Source organism: Neophocaena asiaeorientalis, unplaced genomic scaffold (assembly GCF_003031525.2).
Source record: "Neophocaena asiaeorientalis asiaeorientalis breed wild unplaced genomic scaffold, Neophocaena_asiaeorientalis_V1.1 scaffold45, whole genome shotgun sequence".
Lineage (NCBI taxonomy): Eukaryota > Metazoa > Chordata > Mammalia > Artiodactyla > Phocoenidae > Neophocaena > Neophocaena asiaeorientalis.
Genome location: NW_020174642.1, coordinates 302054 through 323531, shown reverse-complemented (window position 1 = coordinate 323531; position 21478 = coordinate 302054). Strand labels below are relative to the sequence as shown.

The following is a 21478-nucleotide window of genomic DNA, read 5'->3' as shown; positions in this document are numbered from 1 at the left end:
TACTTTGCTAGTGTATCAGTCAGGATGGGTTAGATTATGCTGCAGTAAGGAACAACCCTCACATCTCCATGGCTTAACATACCTTTTCATTCTGGCCATGTGTCTGTAGGACATTGGCTATGAAGCTCTTCTCATCTTAGACACTTAGGGACCCAGGCTGACAGAAGCTCCATCCTGCCCCACAATTCCAGGACTGCAAGCAAAGGGACAAGAATTGGGTGAATCAGGCTTTTGTTAACTAGTAACACATGGTCCTTCTACTCAGATTCATTGGCCCCAGCCAAGTGGCATAGCCACACCTAACTTCACAGGAACCAGGAAAATTCCATCCCTCTGTGTCCCTAGGGAGAGCTCAAAAGGAGTGGGCAACAATAAAAACCCCACGGCTAGGTTTTCAGAGCAATTGGTGAGAGCTGGGGGGCAGGGCTCTGGAGTGGCGTGTGTAGCATATTAAAAAAATTTTTTTTAAAGAATAGGATTGACGGAGATCAGGTTTATAATAAATGACTGTGTCAGCTCTAATTTTACCGGGCTTTAGTTTCTTCATCTGTAAAATCGTCACCTGGACCCCTTCTAGATGAATATATTTATTTAAAATGTAAAGTTTGTAACTTGTATTTAGCAGAGTTTGTATCAGGAGTTTTAAGCTCTTTCTAACTATTCCTCAGATATTATGTCAGGGTTGTAGGTATTTACTTTTCTTCCCCTGGGCTGGGGGTGGGGGAGGGGAGGGGAGGCAGAGATGAGTGAGGATCGTCTTGGGGGAATACATACTGACCTCTCACTGAGCACTGATGCACCAGCTGTTTTTACTGGAGACACATCCTCTCCTCATTAGTGACATGCTACCTCTGCATGGATTCCATCTGAAACACCCCCCAATATCCTTTTCACATGGGTGAAAACAGCAGCTCCCTTCACATCTAAAAGCTCCTTGTTTCCATGGAGCTGTGCGTACAAAGGGGAAAAGCATATTTTGGCTCAGGGGACTAGCTGTTTATCAGATGCTGCCAGGCACTTTAGAGGACAAAGAAGTGATGCTGGAAAAGGTCATGCTGCTGGGAACTTCCATTACAACCTTGTAGTGACAATTTTTCCTGAAAAATAGACTCTGAAGGGTAATATTTTTTAAGATAGTTATAGAAAAATTATGCTTAAATATTAGGGTAATATATCTTGGAAGGATCTTTTAAAAACTGTCTATTAAAGGATACCATATACACAGAAAAGTACACATCTTGATGATGTTTCACAAGCCGGGCACACCCGTGACATAACACTCACATAACCAGCACCCAGATCCAGAAGCAGAATGTGGCCAGCACCCCAGAGACCTCCCTGTGCTTCCTTCCAGATGCTCCCCCTCTCCCCACAATTCCCATCAAACAACTCTTCTGACTTCTAACAGTGTACGTTAGTTTTTGCCTGTGTTTGTACTTTATATAAATAGAGTCTTATAGTCTATACTCTTCCGTGTCTGGCTTCTTTTCCTCAATGTTATGTGTGTGGGATTTATCCACGTTGTAGTGGGTAGTTACTGGTCTTTCCTTCTCGTTGCTGTGTAGTATGGCACTGTGTGATTATACACATTATTCGCTCATTCTCCTGTAGACAGGTGTTGGGATAGTTTCTAGTTTTGTCCATTGCAAGTTGTACTGCTGTGAACATTTTGGGACATACATTTTCGTGAGCACAGGAACGCATTTCTGTTGAGAACAGACCCGTGAGTGCATTTCGGGGGTCACAAGGTGTGCATATATTCCACTTTAGGAGGTAGTACCAAATAGTTTTCCAAACCAGTTAGACCAGTTTACTCTCCAGCAGCTCATAAGAACTCTGGCTGCTCCATATTTTCACCAGCACTTGGTATTTTCTTCTTGGAAGTTTTTCTTTCAGAAAAGAATCCTTACTTGATTGTTTTCCCATCTGAACTGATTCCTTCTCTAATAAATTTTAGAAAGTGGGGGGAAGGGGCGGTGAATAACCCCATGTGGCAAAATACCCACTGATGCTGAGGCACGGAGAGACAGCAAACGTTTTAGTTGCACCAGGCAGGAGGAAGCATGGTGGTTTTATATGTTGGGGGATCTTAAACTCTGGGTTTTTCTTGAATAACTTTAAAGTGATACACAAAGGCAAAATGTAACGTAGTTACTTTCCAAGAGGATATTAAGAATTCGAAGTGGCGTTTTTAAATCTCAAAGAATTAAAGGGGGGAATGGGGGGTGAAATGGATAAAGGTAGTTAGTTCTAAGCTTAGTCAGTTCTAAGCTTCCAATTATAAGATGATTAAGTCCTAGGTGTGTAGTGGAAAAAAAGATGAATCTCATATACACACATTGCCTTTTTTCCTAACTTTCTCTACCTACAAGTGTTTGCCTTTGACTTCCATTGTCTTTTTCTCTTCTTCTTTTCCCACTCAGTCCTCACAAAATGATTCCATTTGCTTTAGCAGGTGGTACTTCTGTTGTTTCTTTAGGAGAATGTCTAGCTATTGAAGTCTTCTTTAGATACAGGCAAATATTTTGTTGTAAACATAACAGCTGACAGATTGTCTAGGTTTGTCCAGTGTGTGGTGTCTCTGCTGGCAGACACCATTTGTAACATTTGATGCAGTTTCTTTTGTGGAATGTGATGAGATTCAGAAATAACATAGACACCTGCGGTGGTGCCTTCACTTAAATTTCAGTCCTGTGGGTGGGGTCCTGTTAAGAGAATTTTGTTTGCAAACCATGGCTCAAATGAGTCAGGAAACTAGGAAGATGCATCAGAGGGGAAAAAGAAATAACAGTGTTTTGTGCGTGAAAAATGATGTCGTCAGCTACTTTAATATTGAAGTAGCCAAATAGACCCTTTGTTCAGATGAGCTAACTTCTGAGCATTTACTAAACTTCTCCAGGTTTGAGGCGATACTCATTGATTGAGTTCCTAAAGAATTAATCATGGCACATTGTTACCCATGAGCTATTCCCCCAACTTTTGCCTTTCAGAACACTGTGAGTCACAAGCAAGCCCACTTTGAGGTTACCTGCCCATTGGTGGGTGTTACCCAGCATTGTCTTTAAATCCCCTTTGACCTGGTCATTCTTAGTGGCTGGGATCCTGCTGAGTGATTGCTATTCCTAGACACTTCCCTAAGACGGTATTGCTTCTCGCTCCTTGAACTACCTTCCCAGCCCTAGTTTTGTCATGGCTGCTTGGCTCTGGCAGGGGAACCTGTGGATTGGGGTCACTGTGGTTCACTGGGGGAAGGTTTGTTGCATCTTCCTTGGCCAATAATATCCCTCGGCCTCACTCTCACCATGGAACTGACCAGTCCTCTCTGGAAACTGACCTTTGCTTCATAGCAACTCACTTAACTGGAAACTAAGCTGTCTGTATAGGATTATCACATATACAAGTATTTTAGTGCAAACTACCGTAGACTGGGTGGCTTAGAAACATTCTGGAGGCTGGAAGTCTGAGATCAGGGTGGAAGCATGGTTGGGTTCTGGTCAGGCCCATTCTGTGATTCATAGATGGCTGTCTTCTTGTTGTGTCCTCACATGGTAGAAGGGAGTTAGCTAGCTCTTTGGCCTCTTTCTTAGAAGGGCACTAATCCCCTGTATGAAGGCTCCACCCTTATGACCTAGTTACCTCCCAAAGTCCCCACCTCCTAATACCATCACACTGGGGGTTATGATTTCAATGTTTGAATTGGGGGGTGGGGGACACAAATGTTCGGTCCACTGCAACAAGTGAGTTCAGTAAGTACACTGGATGAGCAGACATGGTGGTGGGGGGGGTTGGTGTCTGACCTAAGACTAACTTCTTTTAGGTGTTCTCTGAAGGAGGAATTCAGAAAGGTTAGCCTTCCTCATGGGGCGTCTAGATCTGCCTCCTTGACTCCCAGCCATGGCTTGTCTGGAAATGCACTGGTTTGTCTATGATAACCTAAGAGGTGGCTGTTTCTTCTCGGCCCCCACCTCCCCCATCACAGACCACCAGCCAGACGGAGCTGGAGAACTGGATCACTGCCATCCATTCTGCCTGTGCAGCCGCTGTCGCAAGGCACCATCACAAAGAAGACACGCTCCAACTGCTGAAGTCGGAAATCAAAAAACTGGAACAGAAGATTGATATGGATGAAAAGATGAAGAAAATGGGCGAAATGCAGCTGTCTTCAGTCACTGATTCAAAGAAGAAGAAAACTATATTAGATCAGGTAATTGTTCTTCCGTGTTTAGACGTGGGCAAAATCCTTAGGTCTTGAAAGTTTTTCTGCTGCCTTGGAATCGAGAAGCATTATCAGTTATCTCACTGTCAGCCTGTCATCCTGACTGCTAAATTCTTTATTGTGACTGTCAGTTTTCCTCACCCATTGTTCACAGTTGATTGTTGTGAGCTAAAGGGAACAATATTAAATTGAATGAAAGACAGAAATCTAATAGCAGAGCCCACCCGCTCCTACCAGTGGCATGCTGTTCTTGGGGATCTGTGTAACTGGAAAGCCTGCAGTTTCATTCCCCACGTTATCAGGTTAACTTGGTGCTTAACTGTGATGGGGATTTATTCCTGACTCCTCAATAAATTTAGACTTCTAAAGTTAGGGGAAAGGTAGAGTGTGTTTTAAAAATATATGTATGAATTGCTGTATATGTACACAAGTATATTTCATGCTGAAAAGGAAAGATTTCGTGAGATAAGAGAGGACATTTTTGCCTTCAATTTAGTTGTTTAAAAGTCAGTGATAGCCACCTAGTAACACTTTGAAACTTTGCCTAATATGTTGGGAAATAATTATGTGAATAAATACTATTTAAATAATTGACCAGCATGTGATCTTCCATATTTCTCTCGGTCTATTCTTTCCCTCTATTACCCGGTACCGTATTGTTTTTTAAACAGAGGTAAAAATCACATAACACAAAATTAACCACCTTAAAGCATACAATTCAGTGGCATTTGGTACAATTACCATGTTGAGTAACCACAACCTCTGTCTAGTTCCAAAACATTGTCATCTACCTCAAAAGGAAACCCATACCTTTTAAGCTGTTGTTCCCCTCTGCCCTGGCATTCTGTCTCTATGGATTTACCAATTTCGGATGTTTCATACAAATGCACTTGCATAATATGTGACCCTTTGTGTCTGACATCTTTTAGTTAGCATAATGTTTTGGAGATTGATCCTCATTTCAGTATGTATACTTCATTCCTTTTATGGCGGAATATTATTCCATTGTATGTATACACCACAATTTGTTTACCCATTCATCTGTTGATAGGCGTTTGGGCTGTTTCCATTATTTGACTGTTGTGAATCGTGCTATGGATATGTGTTTACACTAACACTGTATTTTAAGTTGAAGTGAAAAGGTAGCTATCAACCATTAATCAACATCCACATCATAGCTAACATCTCTGAGCCTCCACTATATGCCAGACCCTGGTCCCACTCTTATTCTTGCATTATCTTATTTAATCATCACATCAGCCTCAGGAGGTAGGTATTATTTTGCCATTTTGAAAAATGTGGAAATATCTTGGATATATCCTCTGGTTGGAACTATGTATTCCAGAGTCTGGGTCTACACCATCTAGTTTTCCACTGTCCCACCCTGTGCTCTCTACCACCCACCTCTTCCCAAAAGCTCTTGGCCTATTTGCCTCTGATTTTGAAATCACCTCGCTTTTCTTCTTCTCTGTCTTCCTATGAAAAGCCACCTCTTGGGAAGTCATATAATTCTCCGGTGCTGGAAATCCTCCATTTTTTTACGTCTTCTCCCTTGGGTTTGTGGTCCAGAGCCTGGAGCTGATGGACCTATCATGGCCGCAAATGTGAAATCTATGATGGGAGGGAAGAGAGCAACTAAGGATATCTCTTCTATTTATCGTACTGAATTTATGTCTATAGATGTTTGCAGAAAAGCATGTAAGCTATGGAAACAATAATGCTTGACCTATTACCTAAGAAATTTAGGGTACCTGGTATTTACCCCTTAGGACTACAATTAATACCTTTATAACAGAAATTTGTACATTTGTGTGGGATAAAATTAACATTTGTTTTCCCTCTTTCTCCCTACTCTTTTCCCGTATTTTCCCCGCTGTAGATCTTTGTTTGGGAGCAGAATCTTGAACAGTTCCAAATGGACCTGTTTCGCTACCGCTGTTACTTAGCCAGCCTCCAAGGTGGGGAACTGCCCAACCCTAAAAGGCTACTTGCCTTTGCAAGCCGTCCGACGAAAGTGTCAATGGGCCGCCTTGGAATCTTTTCTGTATCATCTTTTCATGCGCTGGTGAGTAGAAGCTGATGTATTTTTGAAAAATATTCATCTTGACTATTAATCCTGAGCCCGACTTGACAAGAGTCTCTGAAGTAGTTTTCTAGTTTACTGCTCTGTGTGGATTTCTGATATGTCCTCCCTTGGTCACGGATGCAAATCTTCACTTGAATCTATTCTGACATTTATTACTTAAGCCTCTCTTGATGGGCCCTTAATTATTGTGCAAAGAAAATATGAAAGGTATTACCTTAAGAGATCTTTGCATGTGGTGCTTGTGGATAACTCATGTCATTTTTAGGCAGTGTCATGTTTTTAACCCCAATACGTACATTTTATATTTACCTCATGGAAATGGTAAGTGGAAAGCTCGTTCTCTCAGACATAAATGTGTTTTTTCTCTCTCTCACTTGCCCACGTGAAAACACATACACCATATATTGAACATAGAGCTCTTTGGAAATCTTCCTTTTCACTTTATTTTTTACTATGGTTTTGGTGACCGTAAATAACTGAGGCATTTGAAGAAGGCCATGACCTTCTGTGTTTATCAGCCCAACATATGTAGTTGCTCGGAGAAGAGAATTTTCATCTGACCTCCAGAGCGGCAGGTTGTGTAGTTGTATGTTTGCAATCTGTGATTTCATGTACACGCTAAATTGCTAACAGCTTTATGTACTTTGGGCCCCTTTCTTCTCAAAAATTGCTGTGCGAGTAACATGGTTTTAGCCCATCCAAGTCAACACCCACTTAAAATGTACTGCACCTTAGCCATTTGCTGTGAAATTAAATGTTAAGTCCTAGGTTCCAGAAACCGCCTTGAAGAACCTTAGCTGTGCTGCTCTTGGCTTGCCGTGTCAGCTGTACCCTTCAATTGAATTCGGAGCTGTAATTCAGTCAGAGCCGTTTGTATTCTTTATAAATAGATTAACATCATCATTCAGATAATTGGGGCAGATTTACATTTTTAAAGAAGTCTTAAACAAATTTCTGGAGTTATTAAAACTGGCATCCCGATTTGTTCTACTAATTACAGCTCAGCTCTTGGTCTCCCTGGCTACCACCTCTCCGTATAGCTATTAAGTCCTGTTTTTTTAGTAGGCATGGATCAAAGTGCTGTGATGAATAAATCTGGCAGTTTTCAGTTTGTGGCTCTCGGTCTGTCTCTGTGAGACCTGGACACCACTTTGTAACTTAGCCAAATCTCAGTTTGCCTGTTCTGCAAAAATATTGGGATAAAAATTCTTGTTTACCACACTGAGAATGTCGTAAATTGAGGGAGCATTTTTAATTAAGGAAGCTTATGATACCCATGATGTGGCATCAGTATTAATACTAAATCCCAAGCTATCCAGAAGGCTCTTTCCTTCTCCTGGGCTTGGTAGACTTTGGAGAAAATAATTTTGCTGTCTACCTAAAACTTCTATGGCTTTATTATTTTCTTCAAAGCCATTGGAGCTAACCTCTCAGAGACGGGGAAGTAGAAGCCACTGAATTACCCTTCCATAATTTATCTCCAGACCTTCTAATTTCCTCTGTCTCAGTATCTGTGATTTGCATGTACTTTTCTTTTGATGGGCAGGCTATTAAAATCTGACCAGCAGAAGATGGGGGTGGGAGGGTTAGTAACTCTTTTAGGTTTATTTGGTCAGTGATTTTGAAGGAGAATATTTAGTTCCATATGTACCACTCTCTGTTCCTTTGTTCTTTTTTTTCTTTTTCTTTTTCTTTTTTTTTGCTAGCTGCAGCAGTGACATGGCTCTGGGTGTGTATATGTCCTTGCAAACTTCTCTTTTCCATGAGAGGTTTCAATCAGACAGAACAAGTTAAGCAAGCCTGTTGGGTATCTCTTCCTGTTTGTTGCTCTATCTCCTATGGAAGATCCTGGGCAGGGAATTTTTACTGTCTGATTTATTGGATACTTATTTTTTCCTTCTTTCCTTGTCATTTGACCCCAGGGAATTTTTTTCTCCTTGGGGTTGAGACATTCTTCAATTTAGCCTTTGTCCAGACTTTTTTTTTTTTCCTTCTATTAAGTGGGGGGGAGCATGGGAGGAGGAGGTGTGAGGGCAACAGGGCTAGAGGAGGAGATTTGAGCTACACTTTAAGTACCGTTCACCAGGAGGGCTTCCCATCATGCTCAGTGATTTTCAGTAATTAACTGAAGGGTCCCCGCTGTACTCTTTGAAAGAAGGTTATCATTGTTCTTGTTTGCACAGATGAGCAGAATGATAGAGTAATCAGGTTCCGGCCACAAAGAGAGGCATTGTCTGGGCCAGGATCATTGAGAAACTCTTGAGCTCTTGTCCAGCAGTTCTTCTGCCAGCTTTTTTTCCTCTTCCTCTAAATCCCTTTGCTCATTTTGAGTCATTATTGTCTTGGGAGCAGCAGTAACTTTTGCAGTTTACAAGGCCCCCAACAGTTTAGAGTAGTTACTGTAAGAACTTTAAATAAACAGTCCATTTGTTAAACAGACTAAACTAACTGGTCAGCTGGTAACTGAGAGTATTTATGGTTGTTTCCCTTTCTCTTCTGGACTGTGTTTTTCTAAAATTATACACGAAGGAGTTACTGTTTAATTGTCGTGACTGTGGTATGTAGGATATCTGCTTCTGCTTTTCCGTGTTTGTTTATTTATTCATTCAGTCAACAAATAAATGTGAGTGCCTGGCATATGTCCGTTACTATCCTCTGATTAGGGTTATAGCAGCGAACGACTCCAGAGTTCTTGTCCTATTGGAGCCTATCTTCTTGTGGGAGAGATGATAATAAAGAAGTAAACAATCAGGCAAACACAAGAAGTTCAGATACTGATGTGTGCTGTGACACACACACACACACACACACACACACACAGAGTCAACCCTTTGTTTCCACGGGTTCTGCATCTGGGGATTCAACCAGCCATGGATTGAAAATACTCAAAAAAATAAATTACAAAAAGTTCCAAAAAGCAAAACTTGAATTTGCCCAACTATTTACATAATATTTACACTGTCCTTACAACTATTTGTATAGATTTACATAGTATTAGGTATTATAAGTAACCTAGAGATGATTTAAAGTACACAGGAGATTGTTATGTAGGTTATACGTAAATGCTGTGCCATTTTATATAAGGGACTTGACGATGGGAGGATTTTGGTATCTTCGGGGGTCCTGGAACCAATTCCCCATGGATACTGAGGGACAGATGTGTGTGGGTATGTGTGGGTATCTGCCTACATGTACGTGTATATGTATCTATTTATAAATATTAGACCGCATGTCTATTGTTTTTCTAGAATTTTTAGCTTTAATACCATTTATACAGTGGTTCTTAGCATCATTTTGTGGCGATAAGCTTAACTGATATTGGCATAGTTATGTGAACATCTATGTATGTCAACACATTATCATTTATTCCTTTTATAACCTTTGTTTACCTTTAGCTTAGAAAATGATGAAAATAGAGAAGAGAAAATGTTTACATATTTAACGTAAACACGTGCCCTTTGTTGATTTTGTTCCCCACACCACCTTGAGTGTAATAGTGGGTTAGAACTCTTTCTGGGAGCACTTTCCCACCATTGTCTCGAGTACCACATTTTCACATACCCTGATCTGGGTTTTCTTATGTGCTAAGCTGAGAAAATACAAGACCTCTCAGCTCCCTCCTCTTTTTTGTTTGGGACCAAAACTTTCCCCTAATACCCTCGTAGAGAAACTGTTTTGATTCCTGGTTTTGATAGATGTGGGGGGTCTTTGCCAATCTACTCATGGGGCTTCCAGGGTGTTTACCCTGTCAGTACTGAAAACCCCAGAAGGGTGTGCCTTGTAACCAACGTGCTGACTGCTGGGGGGGGGGGTCCCCTGTGTTACCCAACAGTATTCATCCCTGAGAATGCTGCCAGTTGGCAGCCGCCACACTGGGAGTTGACCGTGTGGGAATCTGTGACAAGTGGGTTCCGAGATATATACCTCCAGTGACAAAGAGCAGGCGGGGAAGTTTCAAGTCTAACTCGCAGTACCTCCTGACACTCCCTCTTTTGAAAGGAGAGCCCATGGGTGGCCTATTGAGACCTCCTAGTGGAAGTTCCCTCAAGTTTCTGGGACTTTGCTTACAACCTGTAGTATAAAGTTCAAGGCTGAAGGATTGCCTGGGAAGATGCTGTGGAGTCCTCATAGAGATCCTGCATATGCCTGAGTGGCGATCACAGTGGCAGATTTAGATTTGGCATGTTCCCTTCTGCAATATTGAACTATTTATCTGGGTCGCTGACAACCTTGCAAATATCTCAAGAGAGTTTAGCTTCCTTTTTAAAAAAAAATACAATTTTTTTTCCGAAGTTAGAATTTGTTTTAATAAAAAGATGCATACCATATTTTAAGTGAAAATGACAGAATTGCCAAATACGTTCAGTACATTCCCATTTTTGTAAAACGATTATATAGATATTTGCTTGGAAATAAAGTCTCGAAGGTTGTAAGCAAGAAATTAATAGTGGTAGTTTTCATGTTTCGGGGAAGGAGGAAAGTGAAGGATAACGGAAAACCCCCTCCTTTCGAGGACCATTTCTGGAAATTACAAACACAGTAAGTCCCCTACATACAAACGACTTCTGTTCCAAGAGTGCATTCGCAAGTCCAATTTGTTCGGAAGTCCAACGAAGTTAGCCTAGGTACCCAACTAACACGATTGGCTGTATAGCACTGTACAGTAATAGGTTTATAATACTTTTCACACAAATAATGCATAAAAAACAAACACAAAAAATAAAGAAAACATTGTTAACCTTACAGTACAGTACCTCGAAAAGTATAGTAGTACAGCACAACAGCTGGCATCCAGGGGCTGGCATCGAGTGAACAGGCAAGAAGAGTTACGACTGGAGGAGGGAGAGGAGGTGGGAGATGGTAGAGCTGAAGGATCCTCAGCAACAGGAGATGGAGGACAAGCTGCAATTTTACTCACGCCTGACGTTGATGGCTCAGGTCCTGGTTCCTCGCTGGAACCAGATGCACGTTCGCATCTTTGAAAGTTCGCAACTTGAAGGTTCATATATAGGGGACTTAGTGTAACCCTTCTACTTCCCCTTGACCAGAACTTCATCACAAGCCCATGCCCTGCTACAAGGAGAATAAGTCCACTTCGGTCAGCCAGATGGTCAGCTATATTTGGGGTTTCTCTAAGGCAGAAGGGACATTGATATTGGGGGACAGCTATCGCTTGCCTAATAAGGAAAGTGATTTTATGTAATTCTGAGAAAACTAAGTAGAAGAGATTGGTAAATTTAGATTCAATATGGAATCACAGGAACCAAAATGTGCTGTCTTCACTATTTTTGCTGACACTCAGCCATCATTTTTTGTTAGAGTGAAGAAACAACTCTGTACCATTTGGAGAGAATCTCAAGAAAGTATGGTTAGTTTAACTTGATGCTGGAGTTCAGGGATGTGACCAGAAGGATATCTAATTCTTGGAAACCTAGCATACATTCCATTACTATTTTACGTATTTTTACTGATGTTTTCAGACAGTGATTGAGTTTGCCAACCTTTCGTTTATATTTTGAATCTAGGAAGGGCCCTCAAATCCCCTATATGTGTAAGTCATGGATGAAATGCTTTGGGTGGTGGGGTCAGGGTTGGCTGGCATGAGGGGGAAGGGGCTTTTGGAGGGTGGGACTTAGAGGGGGGCTCGGGGAACAGGTGAGTGGTCTTGACACATCTCTTGCTGATGTCCCCTCTTGCCTTCCCTCAGGTGGCCGCTCGCACTGGTGAAACTGGAGTCAGAAGACGTACTCAGGCCATGTCCAGATCTGCCAGCAAGAGAAGGAGCAGGTTTTCTTCTCTTTGGGGTCTGGACACTACCTCCAAAAAGAAGCAGGGGCGCCCAAGCATCAGTCAGGTAGGTTCCAGGGTGGATGAGAAAGCAAGCGTAGATCGCTTCCACGGACACCTCACTTTGGGGTGTGCATTGTTCCTTGATTGATACTGTTATATCACATCAACTAGCTGACACAAAGAAGTTAGTTGTGCTAGATGCTTCTTTTTTTTTTTTTTTTTTGCGGTATGCTGGCCTCTCACTGTCCGGACACGCAGGCTCAGCGGCCATGGCTCACGGGCCCAGCCGCTCTGCGGCATGTGGGATCTTCCCGGACCAGGGCACGAACCCGCGTGCCCTGCATCGGCAGGCGGACTCTCAACCACTGTGCCACCAGGGAAGCCCCTAGATGCTTTAAATAGATAACGTATACCCATAACATTGAACTCTGCTATTAGTCTATCACCAAGCTCCAGTCTCCCACCTGCAACCTTTCCAAACCCTGGGTAATTACAGAGGTACTGAAAATGCACTTCTTCCTGAGTTTTCAGAAGAAAAGCAGGGCTTGATGATGAAGCCAAGTGGGCACCTGAGCAGTCTTTTAAGCTGCCTCTGGCACTGGATCAAAGGCAGCCTCCAGGGAAATCTGATTGTTTCTTTGCCCTTGACTTTTGGGGGTTGACATTAAATGGGCAGTTCTTCTGCCTACTTACATCAGGAACCAGGAATCCGAGAGCGCTCACTCACCACTGTGACTCCCTTCTACTACCCAGGTGCCAGGGCTTGAAGGGGACCTACCTCAGTGCATCCTGAGTGGTACCACCTAGGGTGCTGCATCACTGAGCCTCTGTTAACCAAATGCTCTGGCCTCATTACTTGGACTTTTTTACTAGCTAAGTCCACTTTCCTGCAGGAGTTACTTCTGGGAAACTCTCCATTGTCATTGTCATCCACCTTCTTTGGCTTTGAAAAACAAGTGGCTCCAGAGCTGCTTCAGATTTTAAGAACTGGAAGAACATAGGTATTTGTCTTTCAGGAGAAGGAGGATGTCCAATCCGTGAGCCGTAGAGGCACTGAGCATTTTGAGGTCATGACTGGGATTGCCAATTTGACCTATTCACTCTGAGCCCGTAGGCAAAGTGAGAATTCCATTGACTGACTCAATAAAAAAAATCTCATTATTTATTCGACCAGTTCAGCCATTAGTTTACTTAAGAACTGACATTTAAAAAATAAATTAATCGTGAAAGCTGATGTATCACGTCCTTAGCTGACCACCACACTCATTGTTTCCACCTGGAGTGTCTGGACCCTTGGTGGAACTTGCAGGGGACCAGATGAGCAGATGGGAAGAGGCTGAGCATTCCTGCAGTTTGTTCTCTGGTCTTTGGGGAGAGTAGAGCATCATCAAGTTTGCTACCTGGGGTTTCGCTTCTGTGTAAATCCGAAGAAGAAACTGTTTGGAGGAAAGTCAATATTTCTTTGGAAAAACCGCACGAGACTTGATGGCTCTTGATCAAACCTGCAAAAGGGTGGCATTAACAATCAGCATTTCCCCCCTTGTTTCAGGAGGTGGTGGTGTCATTTTGTGTGCATCGTTCGGCATTGCAGGTGACTCAGACGGACACTGTAAATATATGTCAGGGTTCGCAGCTGGAAGTTTGGGTCGTATTTCCTTTCTATTGAAAGCCTTAGTTCACTTGCGTGCTTCTACCTTATGGGTGCCCACTTATGTTACAGTCCATTGCTGCTGAAACATATGCCTGAATTTAAATGAATCCAAGAGAATGTTTTAACTTTTTCTTTTAATCAAAGGACCATGTAATGTCTTACAAACAATTCTTGTTATTCTCTCTTCTAGTAAGAGTTTAAAAAAACCTCTTACTTAGCCGTAAGTATACCAATAGAAAGTTACTTGTTAATTTAGTACTTTGAAATGGACAAAAATTGTATGTTTCTATATATCTCATTTGCATTGGAGCAAAGACTTTTTCTTAACCATGTATATTATACCGACCGTACACAATCGGTTGAGAGCAAACATATGAAATTTTCCCATGTGTTTAGGTTTTGACTACCTAGTGGCATTGGTACCCTCATGTGATTTTAGTCATATCTTTAAGTTAGCAGGATTCATTAAATTTCAAAGGATAGACAAGTTTCTATTTTTTAAATACGAAACTTTTCCTTGGTGTTATGGTAATATAATTATAAACATATGTTCTCAGGTTCTGAGGTAAAAAGTAAACTAATTATTATTGATAAATTTCTGGTTAGGGCTGTGATGCTGTAGCTGAAATTCTTCACTGTGAATGAAGCTGGTTCATTGCATTTGCAGGTTTATTTTCTTTAAATTTAGATGAATTATCCATATCTAAAGACAATTTAAAAAAATTGTCCAAGACGTGGGAAGTGATCTGTTATAATGGAGGGATGTTTTTCATGGTCTTTTAGCTAGTAAATTATTTTACCTGCTTCAGGATTTGATGTAAGAGTATCTGAAACTTCTGTAATGTTTTCTAATAGTCAGGCCTGTTTTCCATCCCCCTTCTCATGCTTCATTTGCCCTTTTGCCCAAATTTCTTTTTAAGATGATACTTTTGTGTACGCAGGTGTTCGGTGAGGGAACTGAGGCTGTAAAGAAATCTTTAGAGGGAATATTTGATGACACTGTTCCAGATGGCAAGGTAAAAACAAACACATGTTCCTTTTCTAAAAGTACCACAGATACATCAACATTACACAATGCAGTGGTTTCTTGGGATCCTAAGATTAAGTATACTCAGTATTAAAAACTGAAATGATCGGTCCTTTAAAATTATGTAACAGGTCGAGAAGAGATGGAAAACTTGATAACAGTAAGAATATTCTCCTGCTGACGTAACATTTTCAATAGCTATCATTTGAATGTTGAAGTTTCCATGTAGAATATAAGAGGAAATTGTGGGGTACTGGGTAGCAGAGTATTTTATGCCATTGTTAATTCTTCTCATATACAACTTTCTTCTCAAGAGGTGAGTTCTTACTGCCCTCCCTCTCTACCCACACATGCTGCTTTTTTCCTTCAATTAATTTCAAAGAACTGTTCTGACAGTTCGTTCTTTAAAAACAAAATGCATTTGCCTCCCAAGACAAGCATTCGATTAAAGATCCCCAGACTTGATTCAACCTTGTGCTCAGATTTAAAAGGGTCTTTCAAACTGCTCTGGTTGAAAGCCCATAAAGAATATTGATTTTTTTTTTTCTAGGCCACTTTTTTTCAGCCTCTAAATAAATGGACATTCCTCGTTTTAAAGCCCCTAATGATGATACAAGCGGCCTCTTGGCTGGGGGCAGTGGGGGGATTCTGGTGTTGATAATGGGACCTTGGTATGATCCTCTGGTTCTTGGACTCAGAATCAATATGACAGGGTTCAGCTCTCGGTTGCCATGCAGCCAAGCAATGGCTTGCCCCTCGTTCTAGATGGAGCTGAGCCTCCAAAAGCAGAGTGTAGTAGGGGAGTTCTGGCTGTTGGGGGGAGGGGGGATAAGAGTGGCCGTGGACACGCCTTTCCTCCCTTGGATACCTAAACTACTCCTGGATTATGTCATCGTGGATATAAAGGCTGCTGTCCTTGGAAATACCCATCCGTAGCACTCTCTCTGAGCATCTGTCTGTTTCTGATGAAATTAAATTGCTGTTCTTATGTGCAGTCCAGGCATAGATGTTTTTGATGTTCATGCAGTCATTTCTGAAGTTAGCTAATTCATCTTGCATACCATTATTAGTGCACTTTTAATTTTCCCCAGGCACACAGATCCTGGAAGCTGCAGAAGTTGTTCCAATAGATTTCTGTGTCGCTTTTTTGTTTTTCCAAGATACCCCTTTATCCTCCTCCTTGGCTGGAATGCCTTGTTCTCAAAGAGCAGGTTAGATGCAAAACTTGGGCTGATGTAGTGCCAAGGGCAGTTATTTTAGGTGGCATGTAAGGACGGAATGGGAAGATTCCAATGATAGTTAATGGGATTTGGGCAAGTTGATTGCGTTCTGACAATTCCTTCCCCGGGGTTCAGTTTATCTATGAAAGCCACACCATTCAAAGGCAGAGCTGAAATTGTCTTCTCAATTGAATTTAGTTTAGTAGCCTTTACAAAAAGGTTTTCCCCATTCTGGGATCTGTTCTTTTTACATATGGAAGTTGTTATGTTACTACTTCTCAGCCTTCGTTTGGAAGCTTGTTTCTCCTTATAATTTGCTGGTAATGCCAAATGTTCAGTAATCTGTAGATATGTATTTACCTATCCGTGGCCTGGATGTAAACCACATATTGAGCACCAGTATTATTTTTCCATTGCTAGAATCTAATGGAATGATTTCTCTGCTTATTTCAGAGAGATTAGGCTCCTAATATTTCATCAATCTATGGAGTGTTTTTAGCTTTAGCTGTTTAGCTGACTTAGATATAACCCAGCTGCTGAAGGGTATACATAGGACACGGCTCCTCCCACCCTTAGAAACTTGGTGCTACTCCCTGATGTAGAGGATGGAGTGATGGCAACAGCCTAAGAAGGCCAGAAAGCTCGTCTTTGAAGTTCTCTAAGCCTCATCTGGGAAATGAGGCTGTCTCTCTCCCAGAGTCACATCAGATGTCGAATGTGAGCACACAAACGATGCTGCTGGTCAGTAGGTAATGCTAGAACGTCATCTTTTCTTTAAAAAGTTCTTTGCAGCCTCGTGGTTGCCTTTGAAACATATAGCTCACATGGTAGATGGGCTTTGCTGGAGGAATCACAGCTCTAAATTTAAATGGGTTTGTGGAAGAAATCATGGCAATGAAGCCGAACCTAATGGATAGCCCATTTCTTTCTTTTTTTTTTTTTTTTTTTTTTTTTTTTTTTTTTTTTTCCATTTCTTTCTTTCTTCCAATTTTGAAACCCACTCAATCATGCAATGCCCACCCGTGGATGCCGTGGATCAAGTGCAAGGTCTGTCTCTCTTCTGAGACATCTTTCCTACCTCCAGGAAGCTCCTTTTTCTATAATTTCTTCTTTTCTCGGGGGAGCTCTCTGTCCTTCACCACTGCCACCACTTCTGCCCTGGGCCCTTTTCATTGGAGTGGATAATTCCTGTGTGCCATCTGGGGATCTAGATCTTGAGAGACTAACTTGCTGCTCTGCTAACTTTGTTTCTTATCGTAGAGGGAGAAAGAAATGGTCTTACCCAGCGTCCACCAGCACAACCCTGACTGTGACATTTGGGTCCACGAGTATTTCACTCCGTCCTGGTTCTGTCTGCCAAATAATAAGCCAGTTCTGACAGCCGTCCGGCCAGGGGACACGGCCCGGGACACCCTGGAGCTGATCTGCAAGGTATGAGGTTACTTGGGGTTGCTTTCTTGAGAAGAACAGAATGCAGTGGAGGAATCCATGAACACTCAGAAGCGTGTGGCAGGGGAGGGGACTTTCAAGAACATCTCCATTTCATTTCAGAGCAGCTTTGGATTTCTTTGTGATAATATGCATAATAAACGGAAGTGAATTCTTCAGCGCTGGGAGGAGAGGGATTCTTTTAAGGAGCCTCTTTCAACATGTGTACTTGATAGATTTGTGATAAGCATCTTACATGCTCATTGCACAAGTGTTAGAGAATTCAGGTAAAGGACAAAGCAGAAAATGAAGGCACCCTTACTTTACAATTCAGAGATCACCTCAGTGAACACTTTGGCATCACGTTATGTGCACTATTTGTAACCTGCTCTTTTGACAGTAACTCATACACGGGCATCTTTAGGGTAGGGAAAAACTGAAGTAATACATATAAATTTGACCTCCATGATGAGAAATTCCTCTTCCTAGGAACACACAATTAGCCTCTTGTTTTTTAGAGACAAATGATTGAGCTCACTTCCTTTGTTTTTACCTTACGCTGTAGAAACTTCTTGATCTTTTTCAAGGTAATCCCTGTTTCTTTTTTTTCCTCCCTGAAGGACAGCTGGATGAATTGGATTGCCTTGAGTGAGGGAAGGGAAAGAGGAAAGAAAGGAGCTTTCCTAACATGCCTGCTTTTCTTTTACATAATTACTAGCATTAATAGTCTTATTTAGTAGTCATATCAAGTCTGGGCAAGAACGATACGTCCCCATTGAACAGATGGAGAAGACGAGGCTCAGAGAGCCTTAGTTCCTTGCCTGAGTTCACATCACAGTCATAATCACTTGCAAAGGAGGTTTTGAATCCATATCTGGCTGCTCCAAACTTAGATGTATCCCTTTGTGCCAAGTGGATGGTCACAAGAAGTGTCAGGAGTCAGGAAGGATGGTCCGTAAGGGGTGGAAGAATCTAGAATATATTCTTAGGAGAGTGAAATGGTCTTCTCTGAGGCCCCTAAAGGGAAAGTGGAAACCTTTTCTATCATCATTCAACACAGTGGTTTATAAATGTGGAATAACTTTCACTACCTCAGTTCTATAATTCTGCAATCAGCAATTTTTGTACTTAAAAAAATAAATCACTAGGGCTTTGATAAAGGAAAAATATGGCTTCATATGAAGGAGAAATGGAACACTCTGGCTCAGATAAGCCTGTTGGATCGTCTTCTGTGGAGGAAAAGTAGAAGGACCATTTGTTTCAGGACAAAGCTACAATCAGCTCCCACATGGGTGTTAAAAATAAATGATGCACTCTTGCATGCTTTGACTCCTTCAAGTACGCGAATTCTAGCTTTTTAAAGATAATGGTATTTCTGTTCACATTTTTCATTTTAATTACTTAACAAAATTGGTCTATTGAGGATTTCTGCATTCTTTTATTTATAGATTAGCACGATTCTTTAGAGACCCATTAATATTCTGCAGAGCTGTGGGAATTATTCTCAGAACTGCAGCTGAAGGTGTCAGAAGTAGGACTCTGGGCTTTTTGTATAAGCCAAACTCTGGAGGGTCCTTCCAAGGAGTTGCATTGCTTTGGAGCCTGCTGTGTACATTGGCTTTAGACTCCATCAGATATCAGAGGGTAGGTCAGAGTTTAGCCATAAACATTGATTGGTGGAAAATTGAATACTGAGTGGGGAAAATAGTGATTTTTAGGTACTTCTCAAGCTTTTGCTTTGATAGAAACTGAGGGAATCAGGGAGGAATAATACTGTCGTGGCAACTTAGAGACCATCTTTAGATAATGAGTTAGACCAGTTCCCCTATAAAGGGTTTATTTCTGTCACTTGACAGGGTTTTTAATGGCATCATTACGACACACATGCCTTTCTCTAACAAGAGAAGGTCATCCCACTCAGTTTTTCCTGAATCCTCAGGTTTTTTCCCCCCAAAACATGGAAAAAAATAAGGTGTGGAACAAGCTTACATCTCTTGAGTTTAAAAACAGAAAAATTTTGTGTGCACTTTAAGAAACTGTTGGTCTCCAGAAAAGCACCTGTGTAGGATAAATTATATAGTGTGCTTGGAGCCAGGTACCTTCTAAAGCTTGCTGCTTCCTCGGAAAACACTTTATTGTAATGAGTGGAGCCGATTTTATTCTTCAGAGGGAAAGAGATAATGGGGAAAACAGTGCCACATGTTATTAATGATCTGATTAATGTTGAGTGATTTCTCTTTTCTCTTGGAGGAGGGACTGAAAACAACGGTGATTGTCGGAATGTCTGTCTTTGATTTCTTTATTGTCGTTCTCAACTTTGGTGATGGGTGCTTTCTCTAATATTTAATAATCAATCTTTTTCTTCTGTCTCTTGCATTCAGCCATTCTCTTTCCTATTCTGTCTGATCCACATCATTTCACATCAGTTTGTCATCTGCCATCCGAGCACCAGTCAAGTTCTGGTACAGTAACTGTTTCAAGATCTACATTTCATGTGCAATTCATGTTGTGAGTGTTATGAAAGGAATGTTGCTAAATATAGCAGGTAACCGTGTTAGCCTATGGGTTGTGGACATATTCTGATCATTGCGATTACTAAAATAATTGCAAAGAAATTCATTTATTCATACTTGTTATTATTCACGTGTGACCGTTGGCATTTATTTCATGGCTTCACTCTGTAGACCTGTGGCTTTGGATATTCTAATAACCATGGACATTAAAAACAATAAAAATCACCTCGAAGGGGAGGATATGTCTCTTTGGAAATTCTGCAGTAGCACTTTGTGTGTGTGTGTGTGTGTGTGTGTGTGTGTGTGTGTGCGCGTGTGTGTGTGTGTGCGCGCGTGGATCTCTGGATGTCCTCACTGCGTGCGTTTATGTTTCCTGAAGAAGTTTGATTGAAATGGAAGAATATGAGGAGAAATGGAAGAACAAAACATTGGTGGATTTCAAGATCGTGTTATTCTCTGTTTTAATGGACTCAAACTATTTGTTGAAAAGACCTACATTATGTTTTGTTGTTTCATCCTTTGAAAGAGTCATAGGAAGATGAAAAATTTTAAAAACATGCCAACTAAACAAACAATATTTGTCTTATGGTATGATTTGGGACTGCATTGTCTCAAAATGAATCAAATGCTTTCTACGTACCTTAAGTAAATGAACATTGGAAAACAAATTTGGACCATTTGTTTTCCCAGCTGAATTTCTCTTACGTTGTAATTGAACATTTTACAAGTGTAAAGCAGGCCAAATCGTTAGAATTACTATCTTAAAATATTCATTAACATTTGGAATTTTTCTTGCACATAGATGTATTGTGAACATGGTAAGTTGTTCAACCCGCCTTGATACTGACTTGTAAATATTGGAGGAGCATGAAATTCTTGAGAGTTCTGATGATCTGATTTAGTTAATTCATTACGATTTTCCCTTTATGTTAGACCAGCCATGACTAATGGGGGCTCATAATTGAGAAACATTTACCAAAATGATAAGACACATGGGTATGTTGATCCAAAGTCCCATTTTTAAGGTAACTATTTACTGACCAAACCTCGGGCTCTTGGGTTACAAATAAGATCATTATAATTGTTATGTTTGTTACATGTGCTCATTTTTATTTTTCGAAGTTATCAAGACATTATTGTAACTTAAGGAAGTTCGAAAAATATGGTGGTGGAGGGGAAGACGGCCAGAGCCACCCTTATTCCTGTTGCTCTGTTCTCTTTGCTTTGTTAAACACTTCAAGGTGTCGGCCGTTATTTGGCGTTCTCTGGGCATCTGTATAAATGTTTTCAGCCTGGTAGCATTTAAGGGATGATGTCTCCATCAGGACCACCTTAAGACGTTTGGTGCCTGCCAGTGGCACCAAACATCTCTCTTTCACACTGAGGTTTCGGGAGCCCGAAGCTTCTTAGGTGAGGTGGCTATTTTGGTCTGGTTTCCAGAAGACTGTCTAAGTGGCAGCCCCATTGGGAGTGTCTACAAAGTGTTGATTAATGATGACGATAAAGTTTCCAGGTGGATTTGTTCCTGTTGACCAAGACGCCATGAA

At 41.2% G+C, this 21478-nt stretch overlaps 1 protein-coding gene across 2 annotated transcripts in view; it reads left to right on the top strand.

The window, feature by feature from the left end:
* TIAM1 (TIAM Rac1 associated GEF 1) overlaps positions 1-21478 on the top strand; it is a 206116-nt gene that overhangs the window by 102589 nt on the left and 82049 nt on the right. Inside the window, exons 6-11 of one of the 2 annotated variants that reach the window (XM_024758200.1) lie at positions 3980-4204; positions 6096-6281; positions 12010-12156; positions 13642-13683; positions 14685-14759; positions 17251-17421. In XM_024758200.1, coding sequence (XP_024613968.1) covers positions 3980-4204; positions 6096-6281; positions 12010-12156; positions 13642-13683; positions 14685-14759; positions 17251-17421 — 846 coding nt within the window. The remainder of the gene's footprint in view (positions 1-3979; positions 4205-6095; positions 6282-12009; positions 12157-13641; positions 13684-14684; positions 14760-17250; positions 17422-21478) is intronic. The other variant, XM_024758201.1, reaches the window with a different exon arrangement.